Genomic DNA, 26,350 nt, shown 5'->3' with positions numbered 1-26,350 from the left:
TGTGGTGTTTACACGGCACCATCTCAGACAAAGAACTTGCTCCTTGATGCCAGAATCAGTGTGTGTTCTCAAAGGGATTTCCTACCCCAAGTCAGCCATTTATATTCACCAGTTACCATCCCACGGCCATATCTTCCATGGTGCAGTCACCTCCTTCCCTGCTCGCACCCAGACCCTGTCCCCTTCTCTCACTCTTCCATTGTGCCATTTGGAACTGTTGCAACAAGACCATGAATTCCCCCACTTCTTCCTCCTCAGTACAGACCACTGATGGAGGCTCTGCCCAGCTTCATGGCCGTTGGATTCTCAGCTTGCTTTGTTTGCTCCAGAGAGCTTTTCCTTCCACTCGGCCACATATGGACACAGCCACAGCACGGACCTTTCTATCCCCAGCAGTCACTTCATTTCTGAAATCGACCTAGCGGCTGCTTTGCTTACTGTGGACTCGTTTCCTAGCTTGAAGGTTCACCTATTTTACTAGGGCCGTCACTTGACCTCACTTCTACGTCTCATCTACTACCTTAGCTACTTTCCACTTCTACCAACTGTCTATCTCCTTCTCCTTAGTCTTCCTCCTTCTTCTCTTTTTCCTTATTCTTTTACTGTTTATTTCATTGAAAATAGCTTTTTTTATACAATGTAATCTGATTACATTTTCCTCTCCCCCAATTCCTCCAAGATCCACCCACCTCTCATTAGAAAACAAACGGGCATCTAGGGAATAATAATAATAAAGTAAAATAAAAACAGGGCATCTAGGGAATAATAATAATAAAGTAAAATAAAAACAAACCAGAATAGGACAAAACAAAACAAACAAAAACAGAAGAAAAAGAGCCTGCACAAGAGCCATCTACACATAATAGATGTAGATGCACAAATGTTTACACACACAGGAATCCCATAAAAACACAAAACCAGAAACCATAATATATAGACCAAGAGTGTGTAATGTTAAAAAGAAAACATTTGAGATGAAAAACCTCCATAGAGGCCACTGAGTTCCTTTTATGTTGGCCAACTATTGCTGGGCATGGAGCCTGGCTGTAAGAATGGTTTGTTTCCCCAGTGAGACTCTGTTGGAGATAATTAATTTTTCATTTACAGGTAGTTATGAAAGATAGCTTTTGGATTAGGGATCAGGGCTGTGCCCACTTCTCTTCTTGGCACTGGGACCCCATTTGGCACAGATACATGCAGGCCCTGTGCATGCTGCCTTAATCTCTGTGAATTCACTTGTACGTTGGTCCTACTGTATTTAGGTGTGTAGAAGGCCTTGTTTCCTTGATGTCCTCCATGCCCTCCATAAAATCATTGAATTTCCTCTTCTGTGGGGTTCCCTGAGCTCTGAGAGGAAGGATCTGATGGAGACATACCATTTAGGTGTGAGTGGTCCAAGGTCTCTCACTTTATGCACATTGTCTGGCTGTGAGTCTCTGTATTTGTTCCCATCTACTGCAGGAGGAGGCTTCTCCCATGATGGCTTAGCAAAACATTGATCTATGAGTTAGCAGAATATTGTTGGGACTCATTTTATTGCTATGTTCCCTTCTTAACCAGTTTAAATTCTGTAACTTTTGCTCAACACTTAATGTCTCCTACTCCTAACTGGAGGGCCATTGTCCAGCAGCCCAGGGTATGCAAAAAAAAAAAAAAAAAATCCACGAATGTGGCAAGGGCTAGACTTTTTTGAGTGGAAAATAAGGAAACATGCTTTCTGATGGTAACTTTCTCTCTTACTTCATTTTGAAAAATCCTCTCTCTGAAAATCTCTGTCTCCACACAGCTACATACTGCTGTGTATCTCTTTACATAATACCTCTCTCTCCTGCACAGCCATTTATCTTTACATACAGTTACATCTTTTTTCACACAGTCACATTTCTTTTTTACATATCTCCACATCTCTCTTTTATACAAATTTCTTCTCTCTACTCTGTTGTATTCCTTCACACACTACCACATCATTTACACTCACTCACTCACTCACTCTACACATGCATTTCCGCCCTACATACACATCTCTGTCTCTTCCTCTTACATCTCTCATACTTCTCTCCTGGCACACTCAGATAACATCTCCCCATACTTCTTCCTCTGCACATTCAGCTACATCCCTCTTTCAGCACACACATTCACCTCAACAGCCAAACTCTGGACAATTATAAGTTACATATACAGAGTTCGACCCTATCTCTTAACACATGATAAGTCTCACAGTTTCTTAGGCTAGGGAGGTCGCACTGACCAGCCAGTAACACTTGGCCATGCACATAGCTCTAAGTGGTCAAGGTTCCCAGACAGAAAATGGCATTGAAATTCAGGACTTAAACAATTAACAGTTAGTTGCCTCAACCTTGAGATTAGGAGTATGTGCAGAAAGTCAATTACTGCAGGGATTATGTCTACCAAAGTTGCTTCATGCCTGACCTTGATTCAGCAGACATTTGGGAATTTGTCCTTGTGTATTCTCTGCAAGGGCAGCTGGTCTGTTTTGAATTTGTTATGAAGTCTAAAATTAGCTGTCTTTGTGACTGAGAATACTATTACTTTCCTACGTCAATTATGAAAAATATTCTAGTTATTTCTACTCATCAAAATTATATAGCTTAAGCAGAAATCATCTTCCTGATCACCCACAGCTATAAGTGTGCCCAAATGATGGAATATATACATCAGATAAACATACAAGCAATGGGAAAAATACCTGTGGCTGTTTTGAGGGAAGAAATGTAGTGGCACATGAGAACTACAGACAGAAGCAACCAGTCATTCACAGTTAGTGACTCCACTGTCTTTGCCAAGTGGGGCTCCCCATCGGAGAGTTATTCATCCGCTAGGTCGAACCTGTTGAATGCTAGGTGTCACCTGCTGAATATTCCCATGGCCTCTGGTAAAGCCATTGTTACCAGCAGCTCTCAGCATTCTTCCATTCTTGGTTTTTGGTTGTTTGGTGGTGGTGGTGGTGGTGGTGGTGTGTGATTTGCTTAACAAAATCCTCATTTGATAAACTGAATAGTCTATGTTGTCCAGTGACAGTTGACAAAAATCTTTACATCGAAGAAGCCCAAAATTGTACAGAGTTTTACATGTTTTTGGTGTTCCTATTTCCTGCCACTTAAGAGGCAAACCAAGCCATGTCTTCCTTCTGTGCTTCCGATCTCTTTTTCCTTCTGAGCAATTTTTACTGGCTGTACCTCAAGTATGTTCTTGAGACAGCCTTGCTCTATTGGACCCTCTGAGAATAAGAACCATAAGTTTCTCTTCTTAGCCAAGACTGCTATCTGAGCTCCAGAGCTATATGAATCAAGACCACTTAAACTTCACATGTCCCAAGCTAAGTTCATCATTTTCTTCTTTTGCTGGTACCCTACTATTGGGATATCAAGTTTTATAAAGCAGAAAAATGAGCGTGTTCATGAGAACCCCTTTCTCATCCATATCTGTATCTAACCTATCACCTAAGCTCCTAACTGCCCCCCACCCTGAATAGCTTTCCAATTTGTTCGCCTCTCTGAAACATAGCTTGGTATTTCAGTCCAGCACTCAAATAGCCCTCAACTATTGCTGTGTGTCAAGGACGTGCTCCCTACTGACACAGGCCAAAAATTGCTGTTCTCTTTCCTGCAGACATTTTCTCTTCTTTGTATCAGTGTGGCAACTCATCTTCGGTTTGCATCTTGGATATTTCTCATTGGGAAGGTGAAATTACTTAGTGCAGTGGTCCTCAACCTTTGTAGGGGTGTCAAATGACCTTTTCACAAGTGTCACTTAAGACCATCGGAAAACATGGATATTTACATTACAATTCATAACAGTAGAAAAATTCCAGTTATGAAGTGGCAACATTAATAACTTTATGGTTGGGCGTCACTACAGTATGAGGAACTGTATTAAAGGGTCGCAACATTAGAAAGCTGGAAGCCACTGTGTCACTGTCCTGCTAGACTGAATGTTGTGTGATGGCTGCTACTACATTCATTTATTCAGTATTTTATCTCCAGTATCTAGAATAATAAGGCTAAATATTTTTCATGTATATGAATGAGGGAAGGGTATAGAATATTCATTTATTAATTAAGCTCCTTTCTTCATAGTCTTAATATTTCTAAATTGTTCTATCAGGTTTAATCTTTGCTTATTATTGTGGCTACTTTTATTTCTAGCATCCACTTTAGAAAATTTATTAAGCATTATATAAAAACAAGAAAAAAATCCATTATGGTATTTATTTTAACAACCTGTCCATGTAAATAAATAGCATTCTTTTACTATTAATGTATAAGAATATTTTGACCCTGTTAGGTAGTAGATAATCATTAAAATAGAAATCCACAGAACTTTTAAATTTGAAATGTAAAGGTAAAGCTATAGATTTGTTTTATTACATCCTCAAAAACTGCCTGAATTCAGTTAAATGAATATTATGAAAACAAGACCTTGGGGGCTTTCTGTGATCAACATGTGAACTCAGTGCACCCAACGTCGCCATTTGCACCAAAGCAGAGATTCAGAATGAGCCTATTAGAAACGTGCTCTGAGGGGGCTGGGGATTTAGCTCAGTGGTAGAGCGCTTGCCTAGCAAGTGTAAGGGCCTGGATTTGGTCCTCAGCTCTGAAAAAAAAAAATTATTAAAAAAAAAAAGAAACGTGCTCTGCATTTTATTTATTAGTTTTTGTGATCAGTTCCAGAATGAAAGTTGCAGGCTCAATGTCATGATTAGCCCTATTCCCCGAGACCGCATGCATGACTCTCTCCATTATTAAATGCTGGCGTGTGACCAGTCTAGTGCTCACTCCCCGGCATTACTAAAAGTCAATCTGCTGCTCAGAGAGTCTATGTCTCCTACTGTCACGCCAGGCACCTGGGTCAGCCCTGTGAGATGCAAGAATGGTGTACACCCTGGCGGCCTGACTGGAGTCACCTGGCACCCTTATAGCACTCCCGTGAACTGTGGATTTGTAAATGGAATAATAATAGGAAGCATATAGAGTGTAAAGTAGATACATTTTAAAATAAGGAACAAAGAAACAGCTCTGGTTAATCTTAGTGATGTATTTAATATAAATTACTGTGTCACAAGTCATAATTTAAACATGTGCTCAATGTAGAAGTATGAGATGTCTTGGGTCCTTTCTTTTCATTTCATTTTTGACATCAAATATTTACACTAACAGCACACTCAACTTGTACTAGCCTATATCGAGTGTTCAGCAGCCTGTTTTGGCAGTGCAGCTCTTGGGCCCCCAGAGGAAAGGGTACTGGTGTTGCACTGGCCGGAGCCAGAGCGCTTTCTGTACTAGCTGTGGATTTTGAGGGGTGCCATTTCTTTCATGAAGAATCTCTCCAATTTTAAGAACTTTCTCAAATCTGTATTCCCCTTCAGAAATGCAGAGCCTTCTTCATCACACATTTTCCCAGTACTTTGGAAAGTTTTTGAAACAATTTTTCCTTTTCTTGTTTGTTTCCCAGTAGTGAAAGGACATTGCTCTGACCTGGGAGGCGAGTTTGCTGATTTGACGTTTGTTCTAAGGGCAGGGCGAGCTAGAGACAAGGATCCGTCTGCTCCCCACTTTAATTTCAGCGTGGTGCACTGCAGCCTATGATTCATGTTGTTCCCAGTGTACGATCACTAACCAAGTGTAGTGAGCCTGGTCTCTTCTGTGCTGTGGGCAGCTGTGACGTCACACTCACAGAGGCCAAGTCTTCTGCAGCTTTGTATCACAGAGACGAGTGGGAAGCTACTTGGAGAATACAATGATGACTTGTTGGTACTTGTTGATTAGTGGGCCTTCATTTCTTGCCAAATCTCAGAGTATTTATTTCTGGTTTTTAAGAACTCATAACATATTGATTCTAAAATATTTAGGGTCTGCTGCCAAGTGTTGTCTTAAATATCAGCTTCTGGCATTTCTAAAGCCTGACTGTTTCAAGCTGAGCTATTGAGTCTGTGGAGCCAAGGAGTCATGACTATTGTTTCCAAGCTCAGCCCTCCAGTCTCTGCCAAACTGGGATTTACAGTTGCTATTTCCCTGCCAAGATTTATTCCCTTTCAACAGATATCTAAGTGCAAATACCGATTCAGGCTTAATAATGACGTGGATTGTGTGCTAGATTTGCAAGTAAGGAAACATTTTAAGGCAATTATTTTAATATGTTCTTGTTCTCCCACAACAAATGCAATATCAAAATACATTTATGGTGACATAAGAGAAGAGAAAGGAAATTATGAAAGTTTCAAATATAGTTTCTAAAATTATAACACTAAAAATCCATTTTCTGTTTCAAAACTTTGGTCCTAGCACATAAGAAAATGGTTTTGAAGCATGATTACATAGTTTTATGATTATTGTATGCCCTTGTGTTTTCATACATTACAGGGCTGATTTTGAGATTAATTGTATATGACATAAAATTAATAGGGGATTTTGAAATTTTTGTCACCTTGGGCATAATTTTTAGAGACTTTTCTTACAGATTCTCCCTCTCCCCCTCTCTCTCTCTCTCTCTCTCTCTCTCTCTCTCTCTCTCTCTCTCTCTTTTTGGTTTTTCAAAACAAGGTTTCTCTGTGTAGCTTTGCACTTTTCCTGGAACTCACTTGGTAGCCCAGGCTGGCCTTGAACTCACAGAGATCCGCCTGCCTCTGCCTCCCAAAGTGCTGGGAATAAAAGCGTGTGCCACCACTGCCCAGCTCAATTATCTCTTTTTTTAAAGCAGGAAAAATCATTGTGTCCTTAATGTTAGGTTTTAAAATTCATAATCTTGGAATTTTGGTATTCTTATCTGTAAAATAGATGTACCAATAGTACCTTATCCTAGGGTTACTAGGAAGTTAAATTGTTAATTTGTTAATTATTAAATTATATAATTATTAAATTGTTAATAATTATAACTCATGCAGGATAATTGGCTGAACACAGTAAGCAATACAGGTTTGCTAGCAATAAGAACGTCATCGTTTTAGGAAAGGTTTTTTCAGGCTGTCCTAATGTTCTGCTCTGCTGAGACCATATTTCTGTTTCTTTTCCCCATTTCTTTTTCTTAATGGTGTTAATTAATCTCCATTCTAGGCTTTGCATAGAAATTTCCATTAAAAAAACTATTTATGTTTCTGAATGTAACTTCTAGTTACTGGTTTTGAAAGCCTGCCTATCTCAGGAGCCACACATGAATATTCAACAGCTGTGAGCATTTCAGACTCATCTGCCATGTCTACTGAAAATAGTCCTCCCACCTTCCCACAAGAGCTTCCTATAGCTTTACTTTCTGTCAAGTTATTTTCTTTCCATACTTCTTACATTCCTGATGCTCCCCAGTGGGAAATGTTCTCTAAAGCGTACTGACTACACTGGCTTTTCACCGGAAGAAGTTGATTAATTTTAAGGTAGAGATTTGTGTTTAACTACACTTTATCAGTCTATTGCTACAAGTAAGGTAGATCCTATCCAATAAACCAACAGTGTGGGCAAGGCTGGTAGCAACGCTGTTTCCTCTGGATAACACTTCTTCATGCTTGAACTAAACATGGAATTGTCAGGTAGGGAGAGATCATGTTCAGCTGTCCTTGGGTATTTTTCACTAAGCTTTCAAAAGAGTTTACTGTGTGGAAACAGGGCTTGATAACCTTGTCATCCATCCTCTGGGAGTAACTCACCAGTCAGAGCCCAGTACCTGTTCTGAGATTTCAGAGTAATGTGGAGAGATTTTTGTTGATCTAAGCTTTTAACTTTTAATTTTCTTTTTTATTTACAAAGGACACTTTTTTTTATGGAGATAGGTCTCATGTACCTCAAGTTGGCCTCTAACTTACTCTGTAGCCAACAATGGCCTTGATCTTCAAGTCCTCCTGCCTCAGGGCTTTCTGAGTACTAGGATTGTAGGTTTATGCCCCATTTATTACAAATTAATTTCTTTCAACATTCCAACCACCATTTGCTCAGTTTTCTTCTGTTTTGGGGGGCTATTGTATCCTAGGGAGACACATTAGATAAGTCTGAAGCTGAACCTGGAGAAGAATGGAGTTAGAGAGGGAGTCACAGAGTAGGAAGAGACTCCCTGCCTCCTTTGCACGCCACACACACACACACACACACACACACACACACACACACACACACGGGGTGGGGGGTTATGCTCAGCTGCACACGTACACAAGGCAAATGTTGCATGTATACACACTGAGGAAATAGGGGATTAGAAGCAGACTCATAGGTCCACAGACTCAGGTAGACACTCACAAAGTTAAGCCCCAGAAACAGGGATGCTAACAAGAGAAAGAGGCCTGAGAACAGGGCAAAGAAAAGAAAAAAAGTCAGAGAAAAGAAAAACAGACAAGAGCAGAGGGCAAAACTGAGAAGAGGAAGGTCAAACTCTTAGGACACTGGAATCCAAGTGCCCTCCCCAAGGTTGAAAGGGTGAGAGAGCCCCTGGGAAGCAGAGCTGGTGAAAGGAATAAACAGGGCTTCATTGCTCTCCTTTGTAGTATTCAAGAAATGCTGACGGGCCAGAGGCTGTGCCACTCAGAATCTCACAATGACACTGTCCTGGCAGCACTGAACCAGCAAAGGAGTGATGGTATTCTCTGCGATGTGACCCTGATTGCTGAGGAACAGAAATTCCATGCTCACAAGGCAGTCCTAGCGGCCTGCAGTGACTATTTCCGGGTAAGTAAAGGTGGATGTGTTTGTCATAGGATGTCAATACGCAGAGGACAGCAGTGTTTCCTGACCTTTCCTGGGCCCTGAGCCAATTACATGGTTGTCTGCAGAGGTGTAAGTGTTGAGAAGCTGTTTCTTTCTGGACAGACTTATGTCTGGCACCGGTTGGGACTGGCCTGGGTGCCTGCAGTGGGAAGCAGACCTCTCCTTTGCATCTGACTAATGCACTTGGCATTTTGCGATCACTGAATGATGTGATGGTGACATGTGTGGCGTATGAAGATATGGCTCTTTTTTGTTGTTGTTGTTAGAACTTGGAATTTGATCTCCAGCTGTGAGTGATGTTCGGTGATACAACTTTAGTGGATAAGGTCTTCTATATCTATATTTCATTTAGTCTTCACATAAACAGCTTGTACAAATGCATGCACATGCTCTTAAAGATTGTCATTTTTACATAAAAGGAAACTGAATCTCAGAGACTAAGTAATTAGAATGCAGAATGTAAATAAATAATAAACATGGTTCTTAACTCGCGTATCTGGAAGTGAAATCCATGTCTGACTTTTGTTTTTTAATTTTAGAAACTTACTATTTTGGGGCTGAGGAGATATCTCCATGATTAAAGTGCAGCCATACAAGTATGAGTACTGGATGGAATTCAGATCCCGGAAACCCATACAACTGCTGAATAGTGGCCTGCCTGTAATTCCAGCCTTAGAAGGCAGAGTCAAAAGATCCCAGAGCAAGCTCGTTAGTGAGACTAGTCATTTCTAGCAGCTCTGATATGATTCACAGACCTTAGCTAAGTGAATAAAGTGGAAGAGAGGTTGAAGAAGATTCCTGACATTGTCAGGCCACCACACCCATGTGCCCTTATACATGCAAGCATATGTACAGGACACACACACACACACACACACACACACACACACACACACACTCACAAACGCACAGATAGAAAAAAGATATTACTACTGTGTGTATCCATATGCGTACATGTGTGTGCATGATATGTGTGGGAGTACATACCAAGGTGTGTGTGTGTGTGAATGTCAGAAGACAACTTTGTAGAGCTGATTCTCTCCTGTCCACCTTTAGGTGGGTTCTGGAGGTCAAATTCAGGTTGCCAGACTTGTACAGCAAGGTCCTTTACCTGTTGGGCATTTTGTCGCCCCTCCTCCTTCTCTCTTCTCCTCCTCTTCTTTTTAAGTTGGCATGTATTCATTGTTCATGTATCCATCAAGGAAGTCTTCTCAAATATATCATATATTTTCACCATCTTCCTCTCCCTCCTGCTCCTTAGTTCTCTTTCACCCCTCCCAATGGTCTCCCTTCTTCTTTTCTATCATGTATATGATGTTATGCATCTATAAAGAATTCTAGGACCTACAAAGAAGAGAAAACAGAGTACTTGTTTTTCTGCATCCAGCTTATTTTGCTTAATATGATAATCTCCAGTGTGATTATTCATTTTCTAGCAAATAAGATAATTTCATTCTTTCTTACAGCTGAATAAAACTCCATTGTGTGTACACACAGTATTTTCTTTGTTTATTTGTCCACTGAGAGAGATCATGGCTGGTTCTATGACTTGGCTGTTGTGACTAGTGCAGCAATATGTGTAGGTATCTCTGTGGTATGTTTCCTTAGGGTATATGTCCAGAAGTTGTGTAGCTGACTCATATCCTATTTCTACATTTTTGAGGAGCACCATGCTGATTGCCACAGTGGGTAGCCTAGTTTGCATCCCCACCAGCACCATCCAAGGATCGTCTTTCTCCCACATCATCCCCAGCTATTGTTTTTATTTTAGACGGAGTCTCTTTATGTGGTCCTGACTGTCCTGGAACTCACTATGTAAACCAGGCTGGTCTTGAACTCACAGAGATCCTGTCTCCTGAGTGCCGGGGATTAAAGGCATTCACCACTAAATCCCACCCTTATTTGATTTCTTAATGACTGAGATGAGATGAAATCTCAAAGTGATTTTAATTTGCACGAGCATTTCTATGTTGATTGGCCATTTTGTAACTCCTCTTTTGAAAATGAACTATTCATTTCATTAGCCCATTTATCTATTGTGTTTTTCATATTTTTGAGTCCTATATATATTCTAGATATTAGCTTTCTGTCAGATGCATAGCTAGCAAAGATTTTTCTCTCGATCTGTAGGCTTTTTCACCAAGCTTTTTCCTTTGTATACAGAAGCTTTGTAATTGCATGAAATCTTATTTTCTTGGTAATTTTATGAGCAATTGGTGTCCTTTTCAGAAATGTGGTAACTGTGTCATAGAGTGTTTCCTCTGTTTTCTTCTGTCTCAGAGTTTCAGGCCTTTGGGTCTTTTGGGTTGAGTTTTGCACAGGGTAAGGGATAGGCATACAGTTTCATTCTTCCATATAAGGGCATCCAATTCTCCCAGAATCATTTACTGAAGAGCTATCTTCTGCAGCGTATACTTAGGCAATTTTGTCAAAAGCCAGGTAGCTGTAGCTGTGTGCGTTTACTGATGGGAACTTCTTCATGTTAAGTGTCAACTTGACAGACTCTAGAATCCCCTGGGGGTGGGTCTCTGGACATGCCTATGGGGGAAGAGTCACCTTAATTGTGAGAAGGACCATTTCCTGGGTGGAGGACCTTGTATAAGATGGAGACAGCAAGCTGAACACTAGAGCAGCGTTCAGTGCTCTCTCCTTTGGATAGTGACCAGTTGCATCAAGCTTCTGCTGCCCCGAGCTACCCACCATGATACACTGTCCCATGAACGGGGAGCTAAATAGACCTCTTTTCTTGCAAGTTTCCTTTGTAAGAATATTTTATCAGGGCAATAGGAAAAGAAGCCAAGGCCTCTCTGTTCCAGTCCACTGATCTGCGTGTTTGTTTTTGAGGCAATGTCATGCTTTTTTTGTTACAATAGTTTTCCAGTGTACTTTAATCGGGGCTTCTGCTACCCCTGCTACTTCTAGTATTGTTCTTTTTACTCAAGATTGTTGGCTGTCTGGAGTCATTTGTGCTCTGTCTGACCTTCGGTATGTTTTTATCTATTCTGTGAAAAATGTCATTGGCATTCTAATGGAGATTTTGTTGAATCTGTAGATCACATTTAATAATATTGCTATTTTTGTAATGTTAATCCTGCTAATCCATGAGCATTAGTGATCATTTCACCTTTATTTTCTTTCAAATTTAGAATTCTTTTTTATTCTTCTTTCATATATTACATCCTGGCCACAGTTTGCCTTCCCTCCACTCCTCCTAGTACTCTCCCCCCATCTCCCCTTTTCCCCATCCACCCCTTCCTTCAGGAAAAGAGCAGGCCTCCCAGGGATATCAACTAAACATGGCATAACAAGTTGCAATAAAACTAGGCATAAACCCTCATATCAAGGCTGGATGTGGCAACCCAACAGGAGGAAAAGTGTCCTAAAAGCAGGCAAAATAGTCAGAGACAGCCCCTGCTCCCACTCTTAGGAATCCCACAAAAAACCCCAAGCTAAACAACCACAACATATATGCAGAGGACCTGGTGTAGACCCATGCAGGCTCTGTGATCACCACCTCAGTCTCTGTGAGCCCCTGTGAGCCCTGCTTAGTTGATTCTGTGGGCTGTGTTCTCCTGACCATCTTTTCCTCTTATTCTTCAATTTCTTTCTTCAGTGCTTAAAATTTTTTCACTGTAGGGAGTTTCTCAGTTCCTTGGTTAGGTTTATTTCTAGGTTATTTATTTATTTATAAAGCACTTGTGAGTGGGGATGCTTTTCTGATTTCTCAGCTGCATATTGGTCATTGACATATAGAAAAGCTACTGATTTTTGTACCCCATTAATTTTCTGAAAGAATTCATCAGCTCTAAGAATTTTCTAGTAGAGCTTCAGGTCCCTTGTTTATGGACAGTTATTGTCTACTAAATAGGGATAATTTCACTTTTGCCTTTCCATTTATATTCTGCCCCTATTATTTATTTATTTATTTATTTATTTATTTATTTATTTATTTATTCATTCATTCATTCATTCTTTCATTCATTCATTCAGCTGTTTGTTTATTCATTTAGCTAAGACTTCAAGGACTGTATTGAGGAAAAATGTGAAAAGAGTGGACACCAATATCTCATTCTTGATTTTACTGGAAATGCGTTGACTTGTTTAACTCTGTTTAGTGTGAGGTTGGTTATAGATTTTTTTGTGTATGTAACATTTATTATATTACTAGATGTTTATTCTATTTCTAGTTCCTTTAAGACTTTCATTGCCAAGGGATATTTATCAAGGGACTTTATCAAAGGCCTTTTCTGTATCTATTATGATGATCATGTGATTTCTGTCCTCAAGTGTATTTATGTGCTGTATTTCACTTACTGATTTTCATGTTAAATTATCCTTGCATGGAGTTAAGTCCACTGATCATGGTGAATGATGTTTTTGATGTGTAATTGAATTTGATTTACAAATATTTTGTTGAGAATTTACTCATCTATGTTCATTGAGGAGACTGGTCTATAATTTTCTTTTCTTCTGTTTCCTTTTCCAGTTTTGGTGTGCATATAAAACTAGGATAAAAATGAGTTTGGCAGTATTAATTCCTTTATGGTTCATAGAATAGTTTGAGAAACTTTGGTAGACTTTAGCTGGGCATCCATCTGGGCTTGAGTTTTATTGTTTTTGTTTTTGTTTTTAGTTGAGAGACGTTTACTAGTTCTTTGGTCTTTGTGCTGGTTATTATTTTGTCAACTTAACACAAACTAGAGTCACCTGGGGAAGGGAAACCTCCACTGAGAAATTATTTCTATCAGAGTGGCCTGTACACACCTGTGAGGGCATTTTCTTGATTAACGATTGCTGTGGGATGGCTCACTCCATTGTGAGTAGTGTCAATCCGTGGGATGTATAAGCAAGTTGAGCAGGCCATAGTGAGTGTTCCTCTGTAGTTCCTGCTCATGGTCCTGCCTTTGCATCCCTCAGTGATGGTCTATATCTTGTAAGCCTAATAATTCCTTTCATCCCCCAAGTTAGTTTTGGTCATGAGTTTATCACAGAAATAGAAGAGTAACTAGGGTAATTTTACTGTTTGTTACATATCTTAAGTTATTAATATCCTCTTGGCCTAATTTTGGTAGGTTGTATGTGTCTAGAGATTTTTTCATTTCCTCTAGATTTTATAACTTTTTAAAATATAACTTTTCAAAGTATGACTTAATAATCTTTTAAATTTCACTGTATTTGGTGATGCCTTCCCTGCCGTCTCTAATTTTATTAATTAGTTATGTGTTAGTTTGGCTAAGGATTTGTCAATTGTTTGTATATTTGAAGAGTCAATTCTGTTTTGTTGATACTTTTAAAATAAGATTTATTTGTGTGTGTGTGTGTGTGTGTGTGTGTGTGTGTGTGTGTGTGAGCCCATGTACCTGTGGGTGTTGGCAGAGGTAAGAAAAAGGTATCAGATCTCTAGAGCTTGAGTTGCAGGTGGTTGTGAACTGCCTGCTAGGAGTGCTGGGAACCAGAGTTCTCTGCAAGCAGATTATTCATATGCTCTTAGTCACTGACCCATCTCTTCAAACCCATCATCAATTCTTTGTATAGCTTCTTTTTTTCCATTTCATTAATTTCTACATTCATCTTTATTGCTTCTTTTGTTTACTGATTTGGAGTTTAGCCTATTCTTATATCCTGTGGTATATCATTAAGTAATTTACTGATAGTTTTCCAATCTTTTAATGAAAGCACTTATAGATACAAACTTCTCCCTTAGAGCTGTTTACATTGTACCCCACAGGTTTTGGTGTGTTGTATTTTTGTTTTCTTTTTTCTCCTCAAGAATGGACTCTGGACCCTGTACTGTTCTGCAGATTTTACTGTTTTTTGCTTTGCTACTATAACTAGTGCTTCCCCACACTAACCACCCTCTTAGGGTGCCTACATTCCTACTGTCCCCAGTTTAACCCCCAGAGATCACAACAGCCTTGCAGGGGTGGCATTTCTATCTTCCTGAGTCTCCTAATTTTATCCATGTCTGATTCTTAACCAATATTCTCTTTAACTTCTTATATGAGTAAGAAAAACAAAATCTGAACAATTGTTAGCTGAAGATGAGATTAACTTCTGACTATACATTATTTAAGTTAATTTAAAAATAATAATTTTTATTTTATGTGTATTAGTGTATTGCCTGTAAAGTTTATGGCATGTATGCCTGGAAGGCCAGAAAAGGGGGCTGGACTCCCTGGACCTGGAGCTCAGCTGCCATGTGGGAGCTTGCAAGCTTGGTTCCTCTGCAAGGGCAGCTGAACCGCCTCTCCAGACCCTTTTTTCAGTTTTTCTTGTTTTCTTTTAGGAGTTACTTGTTGATTAACGACTGTCTTAGTCACTGTTCCATTTCTGTGAAGAGACAACAAGACCATGGTAATTCTCATGAAAGGAAGCATTTAATTGAAGACTTGCTTACAGTTTCAATGGTTCAGTCCATTATCATAAGCATGGTGACAGGTGTGGCAGGCATGTTGTGCTAGAGCAGTAGCTGAGAGCTACATTCTGCTCCATAGGCAGAGAGAGAGAGGGACACTGGGCCTGACGCAGGCTTTTGTAACCTCAAATCACACTCCAGTGGCACCCTTCCTTCAACAAGGCCACACTTCCTGTTCTTCTCAAATAGTGTCACTCCCTGTTGACTAAGCATTCACTTACATGAGCCTGTGGGGGTCATTCTTATTCAAATCATCACAATGACAAAGTCAAAATTAGTGTATACTGATCTCCCATTGGCCAAGAGAATCAGTATAAGAGAGAATATGGCTCATAGCAGTAACTATGATGTTAAAAAAAAATCATTTTACAGAAGTAGTCTTCCCCAGGGATGAGCATATCAATTGGTTATCTAAGTACGAAATGGTCAACTCTGAAAACATAGATACTAGTAACATTTTATAGACTGAGCAGGTTGTATTATGAATATATATATATATATATATATATATATAAATGTATGTATATAACAACAATTAATTTAAAAGAGGCCATGAATTTGAAAGAGAGCAAGGAGAGTATGTGGGAGGGTTTAAAGGGAAGAAAAGGAAATGAAAACATGTTGTAATTATAATCTCAAAAAAATAAAAGAAGTAATATAAAAAAAATCCTTTTCAAAAATCTTTAAATACATACAGAAACCAACAGAGGTCTTCAGGCCAGCTGATGATTGGTTTAGATATTTCTAATAATCCTGTTTTTCCCATATAAGATATAGTATCAGTTACACTCAGTTGCCAGCTAACAGTGATGTAGAGTTGTTGAGGGCAGGCTGCAGAGATGGCTCCATGGGTAAAGTGCTTCCAGCATAATCAGGAAGACATGAAGATCAGAGTTTGGATCCACAACACCGGTGTAAAAGCCCGGTGGGTAACAGCCCCTGTAATCCTAGTACAGGGCAGGCTGAGACAAAGAATCCCCTGACTACCTCCCACCCCACTAGAAGAGAAATTCTTTCCTCCAGGTTTGTAGGCAAACCTTTTTGCTCCAGACTGTGATACTTCCAAGGCTGTTTGCTATCAAAGCACCCCGGCAGGAGATTTAGATGAAGAATGGTCATTCTTTGTCTTGGTCAATTTTTTGTCAACTTGACAAAAGTTAGACTCATTTGGGAAGTGAAACCTCAATTGAGAAAATGCCATTGTCAGATTGCCTGTAGGCATGTCTATAGGACATTTTCTTGATTAATAGTAGATGTGGAAAGGTTCAGTCTATTGATGGTTGTGCCACCCTTGGGCAGATGGTCCTGGGTGGAATATGAAAGCAGGTTGAGCAAGCCATGGGAAGCAAGTCAGTATGCAGTGTTCCTTCATACCTGTGCTTCAGTTCCTGCCCTCAGTTCCTGCCCTGGCTTCTCTCAGTGATGGACTATAAACTAAACTTCCTTCTTCCAAGTTGGGTTTGGTCACATTTGTTGTTGTTGTTTTGTTTTGTTGTTTGTTTTTTCACAGCAATAGAGAACAAACTAGAACATTGTTTCATTCAGAGTATATACAGAACTTTAGGGACTCATAAAGAACTGCCTTGCACAACTACTTACCCTAAATTAGAATTGTTTGTTTGCTCTTGTATCTTATGTTGTACATTGGAATAGCTAGATACAGTGGCTTGCTGTTCTTGTTAACTTCTCTTTCTCTTACAGCAATATAATGTTGTCTCATCCTTTTTAAGTGTTCAGTAAATAGTTTATTAAATGAATGAAGAAATGTTCCCCAATTTTCATAGAAATGCATGTATAATTCAATTCTTAAGCTCTTAAATACTAAATGTATATATACTAAACATGTTTTATTCATGCATTTTTCCTTCTGATAGAATTCTATGAAGTTAAGTAAATACTTTGAAATAAACTAGACGTTATGCTCTACTCTTGTATCTAGTACACGATTCTGAAACTAAAATACGTCTTTTTCTGACTCAGAAAATATGAGACTATCGGAGTCAGCAGGCACACACTTTGGTGTGAACGGTTCCTTGATATGAGCCTGAGAGGGAACAACAGATTTTCTTGCTTGAAACATGAATAACGAATGTCCAGTTGAGCACAAAGTGCTTTGACTTCCTATCATCATTAACATTTTAAAAGGAAGTATAAAAACATTATTGAGTCAAGAAAGAATGACTTAAAAAAAAACTTAAAAATTAGGTTTCATTCCAGTGGTGTAGGCACCACATGGCATTTGTCAAATATCTAACTAAATTACAGCAGGAATTCTTCTAGAAGAGGGCAAAGCAGCAATGGGAAGATGAAATGGATGAGCTGAGGAGACGGTCTGAGTTCTGTCTGCAGCACGGACTCTACAGTTGTTTTCCACAGTGCTTAGCAAATAGAAGGTTCTACCTCATTTAATAGTTGCTGGGTTCCTCCTCTTCACCCACTGTGCTGTGAATAAACATGGGCAGATCATTTTCCTTCTGTGGGTCTGTGTTTTTCATCAGTCAGCTGATGACCTCAAGCACAGGCCTCAGAATGGCTTGGTGCAGAGATTCAGCGACATGGAGAAAACACAGCATGTAGAATCTCATTCTCAGCACAGTTTCAATAAACATTAGCTATTTTGCTTCTTGGATTGGCTAGTGGTGCCTGGCCATGCTCATGGGTGTTCATGGGAAGAAGGGTTGGCTCTTTTGGGGGATATAGAGCTCAGGTGCTTGCAGGCTCACTCACCTTTTGATGGGTCAGAATAGCTTGGTTTCATTCTTTTCCATCTTTGCATTTTCTGAGTCTGAAACCCCCTTCCTCATTGTGTAGAAAACCTCAGTAACCATCTGACTTTTCTCCTTCTCTGGCTATTGCTTTCCAAACCTTTGTGCATTCCCCACTCAGGTGCTAGGGTCAGCCTTCACACACTCTCTGTACCATCCGCAGCCCCTCGCTTCTCCCATCTGTTCATTCAGTGCTGTCATAGCACTGTTCTCCAAGCATATTCTGTTTCACCTCACGGCTTTGCACTTCTCAGCATTGGACCTGTAACCCCTTTCCTCTCGGTTTACTCCTCTTCCAAGGTTTATAACAACTAACATGGCTGATGTCTCTCCTGAAGCTGAAGCTCTTTTACTCTCCTCTGCCATGTTACTAAATTCATAAAGTCTCCTATTCTTCAAAAGAATTTTAAAATTTAGCTTGTTTCCTTCAAGGAATTGAAGATTATATACACTTGATCAGGAGCATCTTGGAGAAGAACTGTGACCAGCCAGTGTAGTGAAGTCCATAGAGGCATTGTTGAATATGTCTGAGTTGGGAAATATGGAATCAGAGATAACGAGAGAAGTCATTCAGAGGCCTTGTGATCCTGATGAGTGTGTGTGCATGTGTGTATGAGTGTGTATGTGTGTGTGTGTGACATACGTATAGATGCATGCATGTATGCATGATGTATGGAATGGGTAAGCATAAGGCAGCTGTTAATCACCTCCCTCAGAAGTCCCTCTGACTTAGAGACCTCACAGGTCAGGTCATGAGATCCTGTGTGGGCAATCCTGGGTAACAGGCCACTCTGTGGGTTATGGAACATCCGTGGGTTCTGGATACTGTTTAAATTTGCTATTTTTATCTTAATATTCATATCTTAATATCTATATCTTAAATATTCATATTCACAAACACCTACACTTTCTGGCCAAGAAGGCTGATGTCTTGATTTCCTAACATAACTCCATGTATGTGTTGGTTAAATGATTCAAATAGGATATTTTAGAAAGTTAAATATTTGAACATCTTTTTTTCCATTTGAGTCTGAATATACTGTATAATTTTCAGGTTTGAGAGAAGAGCAAAAACCTATGACACTGGAAAAAGGGTCTTTGTTCCACATGTTTTTGTAATCATATTCCCCACTCATTATTGGAGTAAATGGCACAAATGATTACTAAATGAGAATAAAATGCATGATTAGAATATTTCAATTCATTAAACATTTGTCATAAGCCTGTTATTTTCTAGACAGTGAATTCATAGTCTGTTGGAAGACACAGACAGGTGGACAGATAACTGCAATATAATATAATCAATACCAGGGTTTCAGGGGCTTGGATTTGCATTTGTTTTATCTCATGTTCCTTCAGGTATTCCCAGTCAGTTACAGCAATAATAAATTTGACTGCCATGGGTGAGCATTTGCTGTGCTCCACACATGTATTCTCAAAGATTTGTGTAGATCAATGTATTTCATTGATATGTTGTCTGTATCAATGGGTACTAATATCCTCTTCATTCAGAAATAAAGAAAGAGGTGTTCAAATGTCAGTAATGCCTACTAGGAGCTTAAAAAGTGGGTGGGATGATGGTTGTCTGAACTTGGGGAGGTGCATATGACTAGAGAGGTAAAAATCACTCTAAAAGCGTGGTTAGGAGGAGGTGGACTCAACAGGTCCTTACTTATGGGTGGGGAAGGGGAGGATAAACTTTAGAGTAAGATGGAAGGCCTGAAGTATCTGAATAGTAGGAATAAGGAAAGTTCATGCTGTCTGCAGGCCTGAGCTATGGTGGAAACTGGGAAAAGAGTGACCATAATCATTTTTAAAGGAAGCTGTGCCATTGGAAGAGCAACAGAGGAAGGCTTTTTGTATAAAGATGTTTCTTTAAGTCTTCTGCTAGGGGTGGAGCCAAGGTTATATTCTCTACTGTAATGTTTGCATCCCCAGAACCCACTGCAGTGCCAAAGACATCATAGGTCCTACATCTTCATTTTCCCTGTTACAAGCTGATCGAAACAGTTCCTAGCTGTGTTGAGCCTGTTGGCACTCACCAATATCCTCCTAAGAACTTCCTTCCACTCAGATATATGTATTTATATCATAAATCTATATGTGCAAATAGATTTATATAAACAATTATGTGTGATATGCATTTAGACATACAGTCTATTTCATATATTCATTTGTTTTACCTCCTAAGACAGGGTCCATTGAAGACTTGCTAATAGTACCACTCACAGAAGTGGGGAATGGTCATTATAGAATCCGTACTGCTTGCTATTCAGTCATCACAAATAATGTGCAGACAGATAGTATTTACTATACTAAGGATAAAAGAGAATATAGCCATAGGCAGTTATTTTGCATACAGCCCCCAAGGTGGATGCCTTCTGTCCTTATCCCTGGTCTGTTCCTCTAACTCCATCAATTCTGTGAATTTTCAATGCACTTGTAGTACATTACCCTTTAGTTTAAAAATAAAATTAGTAAAAACAAATGGACTTATAAACTGTCAGATGCTACATGAACATTAAAGATCAGTCAGTCATCTGTTTTTGCTCTTCATTCAGTCAACCACACCACAGCTTTCTTATGGCTGCATTCTGAGCAGTATCTGGAGTTGGTGGTGTAATATCTAGCTGCTCATTTGTGCTGCAGAAGTATCCCACGTTCTGATTAGGACAGGTTTGAAAAGGTACATTTTAACTGAGTATAACTTACTTCTTGGATCTTCCTTTTAGAAAAAAACAAAATAAGAAAGACAATAGTAAACGAACCCAGTCCTGTTTTGACTACTTTGTGAATATGTAAGTATCTCCTGTTGTTTTAAATAGCAAAGCATTAGTCTGTAACTATTTAAGTGTACATAAATGTCACTGAAATTAAATCTTAAACACTCAGTGTTTTACATAGTCATTTCTTCAGTAGCCTGCTCTATGATTCATTATTTTGCTGGAGGCCAAACAAGCACTCCTGAATCTTGTGTTTATGGAGCATGTGCTGCTACAGCAGTATTTTAATGCTTATGTGCTTATTCTGTGTTTATTCTTTCATTTCTCTGAAAGTTCACTTCATGTATTGTTCACAAATTCATCTAGATAGTATTCTTATATTATAAACTATGCATTGTTTGGTAAACTGGTCATGATTTCCCATCAAATGGTTTGTAGGGAGCAGATGAAGCTCTGAGTGAGGTCCTAAGGGAATGTGTATTTTGACATGGGCATTCCATTTTTAGAAACAGTTTTGAAATTCATTGTTAGATAGCATATGGTAGTACTAAAATTTCTATTGAAAATATTTTTGTCATTTTGTAGATATCAAATGAGATTTTCAAGAAATGTTTCCCTTCTGATAATTCCTGACAGTGTTATCATTGAAAACCCACATTGTTTTTTTTCTTTTCATTCCCCTCATTTGAAGATATTCTCTAGCATTTTACATAACTGTCTAAACACAGAACTACCAAGATATCCTTCATTAGACAAATAAGGAACCTGTGTTCCATCCATACTGTGGAATGTTAGTCGGTGATTAAAAAAAAAAAAAGAATGAGTTATGAAGCTGTGAAGTCATAGATGACACTTGAGTTCATATTAAGTGAAAGAAGCCAGGCTGAAGACTGTGTTCTGTACAATCCCAAACATATGACATTTGGAAAAGGAAAACTGTTGGACAATGGGAAAAAAAGAATGATTATCAAGAACCTGAGGATGATAGTAGTAAACAGATGGACCTCAGAGGATAAATGTACACTACCAAGAACTTACATTGAACTGTAATGTAAGCTTTGGACCTTAGTAATGGCTTTTTAATAATTGGTTTGTTGTTTTCATAGAATGTAAACTTCCAGTGAAGGCTCTAGTTTTTTTATACATTGAGTGAATGGTTTGCTTGTTAAGAATGAAACATATCTAATAGGTTTTCTGCCCCTGCCCCCAATAATAGGTTTCTTTGCCTATGCAGGAAGCCAGATCAAGCCAAAATGAAAAAGTATAACAATAGGTTTATTTGAGCAAGTGAGAAAGGCAACTCCTGGGCAGGTTCTCCAGTCCCAGAGATGGAGGCAGGAGAAGCTGTGTCCAGAAACGAAAGCAAGGAGACTTTATAGGTTATAGGTGAGGGGTGATAATGTGTCCACCAGAAGCTGGGATTGTGCCCAAGTATGATCAACAGCTGAGCACTTTAGGTGAAGACATGGGCGGCTGGCAACATCCGGGTAGGAAGCTGCAATAACCGCCAAGAATGAGGAACTGGGCTTTTTGGCACTTTTTCTTTGTTCAGAGACTCTCTGAGTGGGCGCAGTTTCCACTGCACGGGTTGGTAGTTTGAATGTAATTGACCCCATAAGGAATGACACTATTAGGAGGTATGACTTTGTTGGAGTAGGTATGACCTTGTTAGAGGAAGTGTGTCATTGTGAGGGCCGGCTTTGAGATCTCTTTTGCTTAAGCTTCACTCAGTGTGACACTCAGTCTACTTCCTGTTGCCTGCAAGATGTAGGACTCTCAGCTACTACTTCAGCACCATGTCTGACTGTGTGCAGCCACGCCCCCCACCATGATGATAATGGACTGACTGTCTGAAACTGTAAATGAGCCATGCCAATTAAATGTTTTTCTTTTTTAGAGATGCCATGGTCATGGTGTCTTTTCACAGCAATAGAAACCCTAGTTAAGATAGAATTTGGTACCAGGGTCTGGGTTATTATTGTGAAAACCTGGCCATGTTTTTGTTTGGCATAATATGTACTTTGGGAGTTTGGGTTAGGAAAGCAGTGGAATGCTTTAAGTGCTGCTTAATGGGTCATAATAGTAGGAGTATGAGGAATAGTGGTGCTGAAGGTGATTTGATAATCTGTGGGGATCAAGATTATGTAGAGGAGCAAAATATTAATATAAGGCCTAGAGATTGTTCTCATGTTATTTTGGTGAAGAAAGTAGCTGCTTTTTGCCCTTGTCTGAAGAGTCTGCCTGAGGTTAAAGTGAAGAGTTTTGGATTAATTCTGTTGGCAGAAGAAATCTCAAAACAGCCTAGAATAGACTCTATTGTGTGGTTATTAATGCTAACTCTAATGAAGATTTATGATGAAAAGGAGCAAGCTGAACAAGAAAAGATACAAGATGTAGAACAATTTGAGGCGAAAAGGAGGACCAGGAAGTAGAATGGAGCTAAATCCTGTGTTCAAGGAGATGCTTATCTGTTTAGATTAAGACATGGAATAAAGGGAATGTTACCTCTGGGCAAGATCCCACCCAGGTAAATTTCCAACTTGTAAAAGGAATTAAAGGAAAGCTAAGAGCCAAGTCTGGTGGTACACACCTTTAATCTCAGCACTGGGAAGACAGAGATTAGTGGATCACTGAGTTTGAGGCCTGCTTAGTCTATAGATCCAGTTTCAGGACAGCCAAGCTCAGGCAGTGAAGGATAGAAAGCTGGTGAAGATGTAGCAGAATGAGGGAGCCAGTTCCAGCCCCAGCCAGCAGCACACCTTGGCAGCTTTGGCCACATGGTTCTGGCTTTAGAGTAAAGGGTAGAAGGAACAGGTTTTGGAAACTTTCTCCACAACTAAGAAAGCCACTGAGGCCAGGCATATGTCAGGTGTGTCCCTGATTGGAGGCCTAAAGAGGTCTTGCATGAAGCTATGAAGTTGAAGCCTGGATTGTCTTAGAGACCCCCAAGATGTTACAGATGTCAGAGCTGTGGGATACCAGCTGAGGAAAGCTGCTAACAAGTTCAGTTTATTCAGGAAGAGGCAAGCCTTAGAAACCCCCAACCCTGGGTGAAGGTCTGATGAATATGCATCTGCTGGGGTGACATGGCTGTCTCTCATTGGCCTAGGTCATCTCCAGATCATTTCTCAGCTGCTGTTACTAAGGCCATTAGGCAAACCCAGATTGACCCTCAGAACGTATCTTATTACTGGTTTGGGCCAGCTGGTCCTTAGGCCTGTTAGGAATGAGTCATCCCACAATCTGTTGGATGTGGAGTTAGTGAAAAGCTTTTCCCATTCTGTAGGCTTCCATTTTTCCTTTTGACAGTGTCCTTTGCCTTTCAGAAGCTTTTCAGTTTCGTGAGGTCCCATTTATTAATTGTTGATCACAGTGCCGGCCATATAGGTGTTTTGTTCAGGAAGTTGTCTCCTGTGTCAGTGCATTCAAGAGTGTTCCTCCACTTTCTCTTTGGGTTCAGTGTATCTGGTTTTTACATTGAGGTCTTTGATCCACTTGATCTTGAGTTTTGTACAGGGTGATAGATATCCTGATTTTAGTGGAATTGCTTTGAGTTTCTCTCCATTTAATTCAATGTTGGATATAGGCTTGCTGTAAATTGCCTTCGTATGTTTAGGTATGTCCCTTGTATCCCTGATCTCTCCAAGACTTTTATTATGAAGGGTTGCTGATTTTTATCAAAGGCTTTTTCAGTATCTAAAGAGATGATCATGTGGTTTTCTTTCTTTCAGTTTATTTATATAGTGGATTATACTGATAGATTTTTGTATGCTGAACCATCCTGCATCCCTGGATTGAAGGCCTCTTGATTATGGTAGATGATCTTTTTGATGTGTTCTGGGATTATGTTTGTAAGTATTTTACTGAGTATTTTTCCATCTAAGTTCATAAGAGAAATTGGACTATAATTATCTTTCTTTGTTAAATCTTTGTGAGTTTGGATATTTGGGTGACTGTGGCCTAATAAAATGAATGTGGCAATGTTTCTTCTGTTTTTATTTTGTGGAATAATTTGAGGAGTTAGTGGCATTAACTTCTCCTTGAAAGTCTGGTTGAATTCTGTGCTAAAAGTGTCTGGCCCTGTTTTTCTTTTTGTTTTATTTTTGCTTTGTTTTTGTTTTTTTTGGGGGTGGGTGGGAGACCTTTAATGACTGCTTCTATTTCCTTAGGGGTTATAGATAGGTCTATATAAATTGTTTATATTTTCTTGATTTAACTTCCTTAGGAGTATCTATTGAGAAAAGTGTCCATTTCTTTTAGATGTCTAATTTTGTAGAGTATAGGTTTTTAAAGTATGACCTAATGATTTTTTTTTGGATTTCCTTTGTATCTGTTGTTATGTATCCCTTTTCATTTCTGATTTTGTTAATTTGTATATTCTCTCTCTGTCTTTTGCATAGGTTGGATAAATGTTTGTCTCTCTTGTTGATTTTCTCAAAGAGCCAATTCGATGTTTCATTGATTCTTTGTATTGTTCTCTTTGTTTCTATTTTATTGAGTATGATTATTTCTTGCCATCTACTCTTCTTGAGTGTGCTTACTTCTTTTTGTTTTAGAGCTTTCAGGTGTGTTGTTAATTTGCTGGTATAAAATCTCTTCAATTTTTTTTATGTAGGTACTTGGTGGTATGAAATTTCCTCTTAGCAACATTTTCATTGTGTCTCATAAGTTTGAGTATGTTGTGCATTAATTTTCATTGAATTCTAGAAGTCTTTACTTTCTATAGTTATTTCTGTCTTGGCCCAGTGGTCATTCATTAAAGAGTTATTCACTTTCCATGAGTTTGTAGGTTTTAATCTGTGGTGGTGTAATAGAATGTGGGAGCTTATTCTATTTTTCATGTATCTTTTGAGACTTGTTTTTTAACCGAGTATGTGGTCAAGATTGGAGTAATTTCTGTTAGGTGCTGAGAAGAAAGTATATTCTTTCATGTTAGGATGAAATGTTCTGTAGATATCTGTTAGGTCCATTTGGTTTATAATGTTTGTTAGCTCTGGTATTTCTCTGTTTATGTTTTTGTTTGTTTGTTTGGTGGTTTTGTGTGTTTTTTTTTTTAAGATGACCTGTCCATTAGTGAAATGGGGGTATTTAAATCTCCCACTATCAACGTGTGAGGGTCAATATGTGATTTAAGGTCTAATTATTCTTCTTTTACAAACATGGGTGCTTTTGTGTTTGGGGCATAATGTCATCTTGGTGGATTTTTCCTTTGATGAGTATGAAGTGTCCTTCCCTGTCTCTATTGATTAACTTTGGTTTATAGTGTATTTGTTAGATATGAGAATGGCTACGCCAGCATGATTCTTAGGTCCATTAGCTTGGAAGATCTTTCACAACCCTTTACTCTGAGGTAATGTCTACCTTTGATGTTGAGGGTTGTTTCTTATGTGCAGCAGAAGGACAGATCCTGTTTTGCATCCATTCTGTTAGTCTATGTTTTTTAATTGGGGCATTTAATGATCAATGATTGTTAATTCCTGTTATTTTGTTATTGGTAGTGGTGCTGTGTGTGTGTGTGTGTGTGTGTGTGTGTGTGTGTGTGTATGTTCCTTCTTTTGGTCTTGCTAGTATGGGAATATTTATTTACTGTGTTTTCATGGGTGTAGTTATTTTCCTTTGGTTAAAGTCTTTTATTTCCTTCCGTTGGGCTGGATTTGTGGATTGATATTATGTAAATTTGACTTTACTGTGGAATATCTAATTTCCTCATCTATGGTGACTGGAAATTTTGCTGGGTGGAGTAGT

The 26,350-nt window shown here is 39.1% G+C and overlaps 1 protein-coding gene across 1 annotated transcript in view; it reads left to right on the top strand.

Annotated features, from left to right (window-relative positions):
- Nucleotides 1-26,350, top strand: part of Klhl32 (kelch like family member 32) — a 182,929-nt gene that overhangs the window by 2,252 nt on the left and 154,327 nt on the right. The window contains exon 2 of the mRNA XM_059254063.1: nt 8,483-8,663. Coding sequence (XP_059110046.1) covers nt 8,483-8,663 — 181 coding nt within the window. The remainder of the gene's footprint in view (nt 1-8,482; nt 8,664-26,350) is intronic.

Source organism: Peromyscus eremicus, chromosome 2 (genome assembly GCF_949786415.1).
Source record: "Peromyscus eremicus chromosome 2, PerEre_H2_v1, whole genome shotgun sequence".
NCBI lineage: Eukaryota > Metazoa > Chordata > Mammalia > Rodentia > Cricetidae > Peromyscus > Peromyscus eremicus.
Note: the sequence above shows the minus strand (reverse complement) of the source record. Positions and strands in the feature narration are given on the sequence as shown.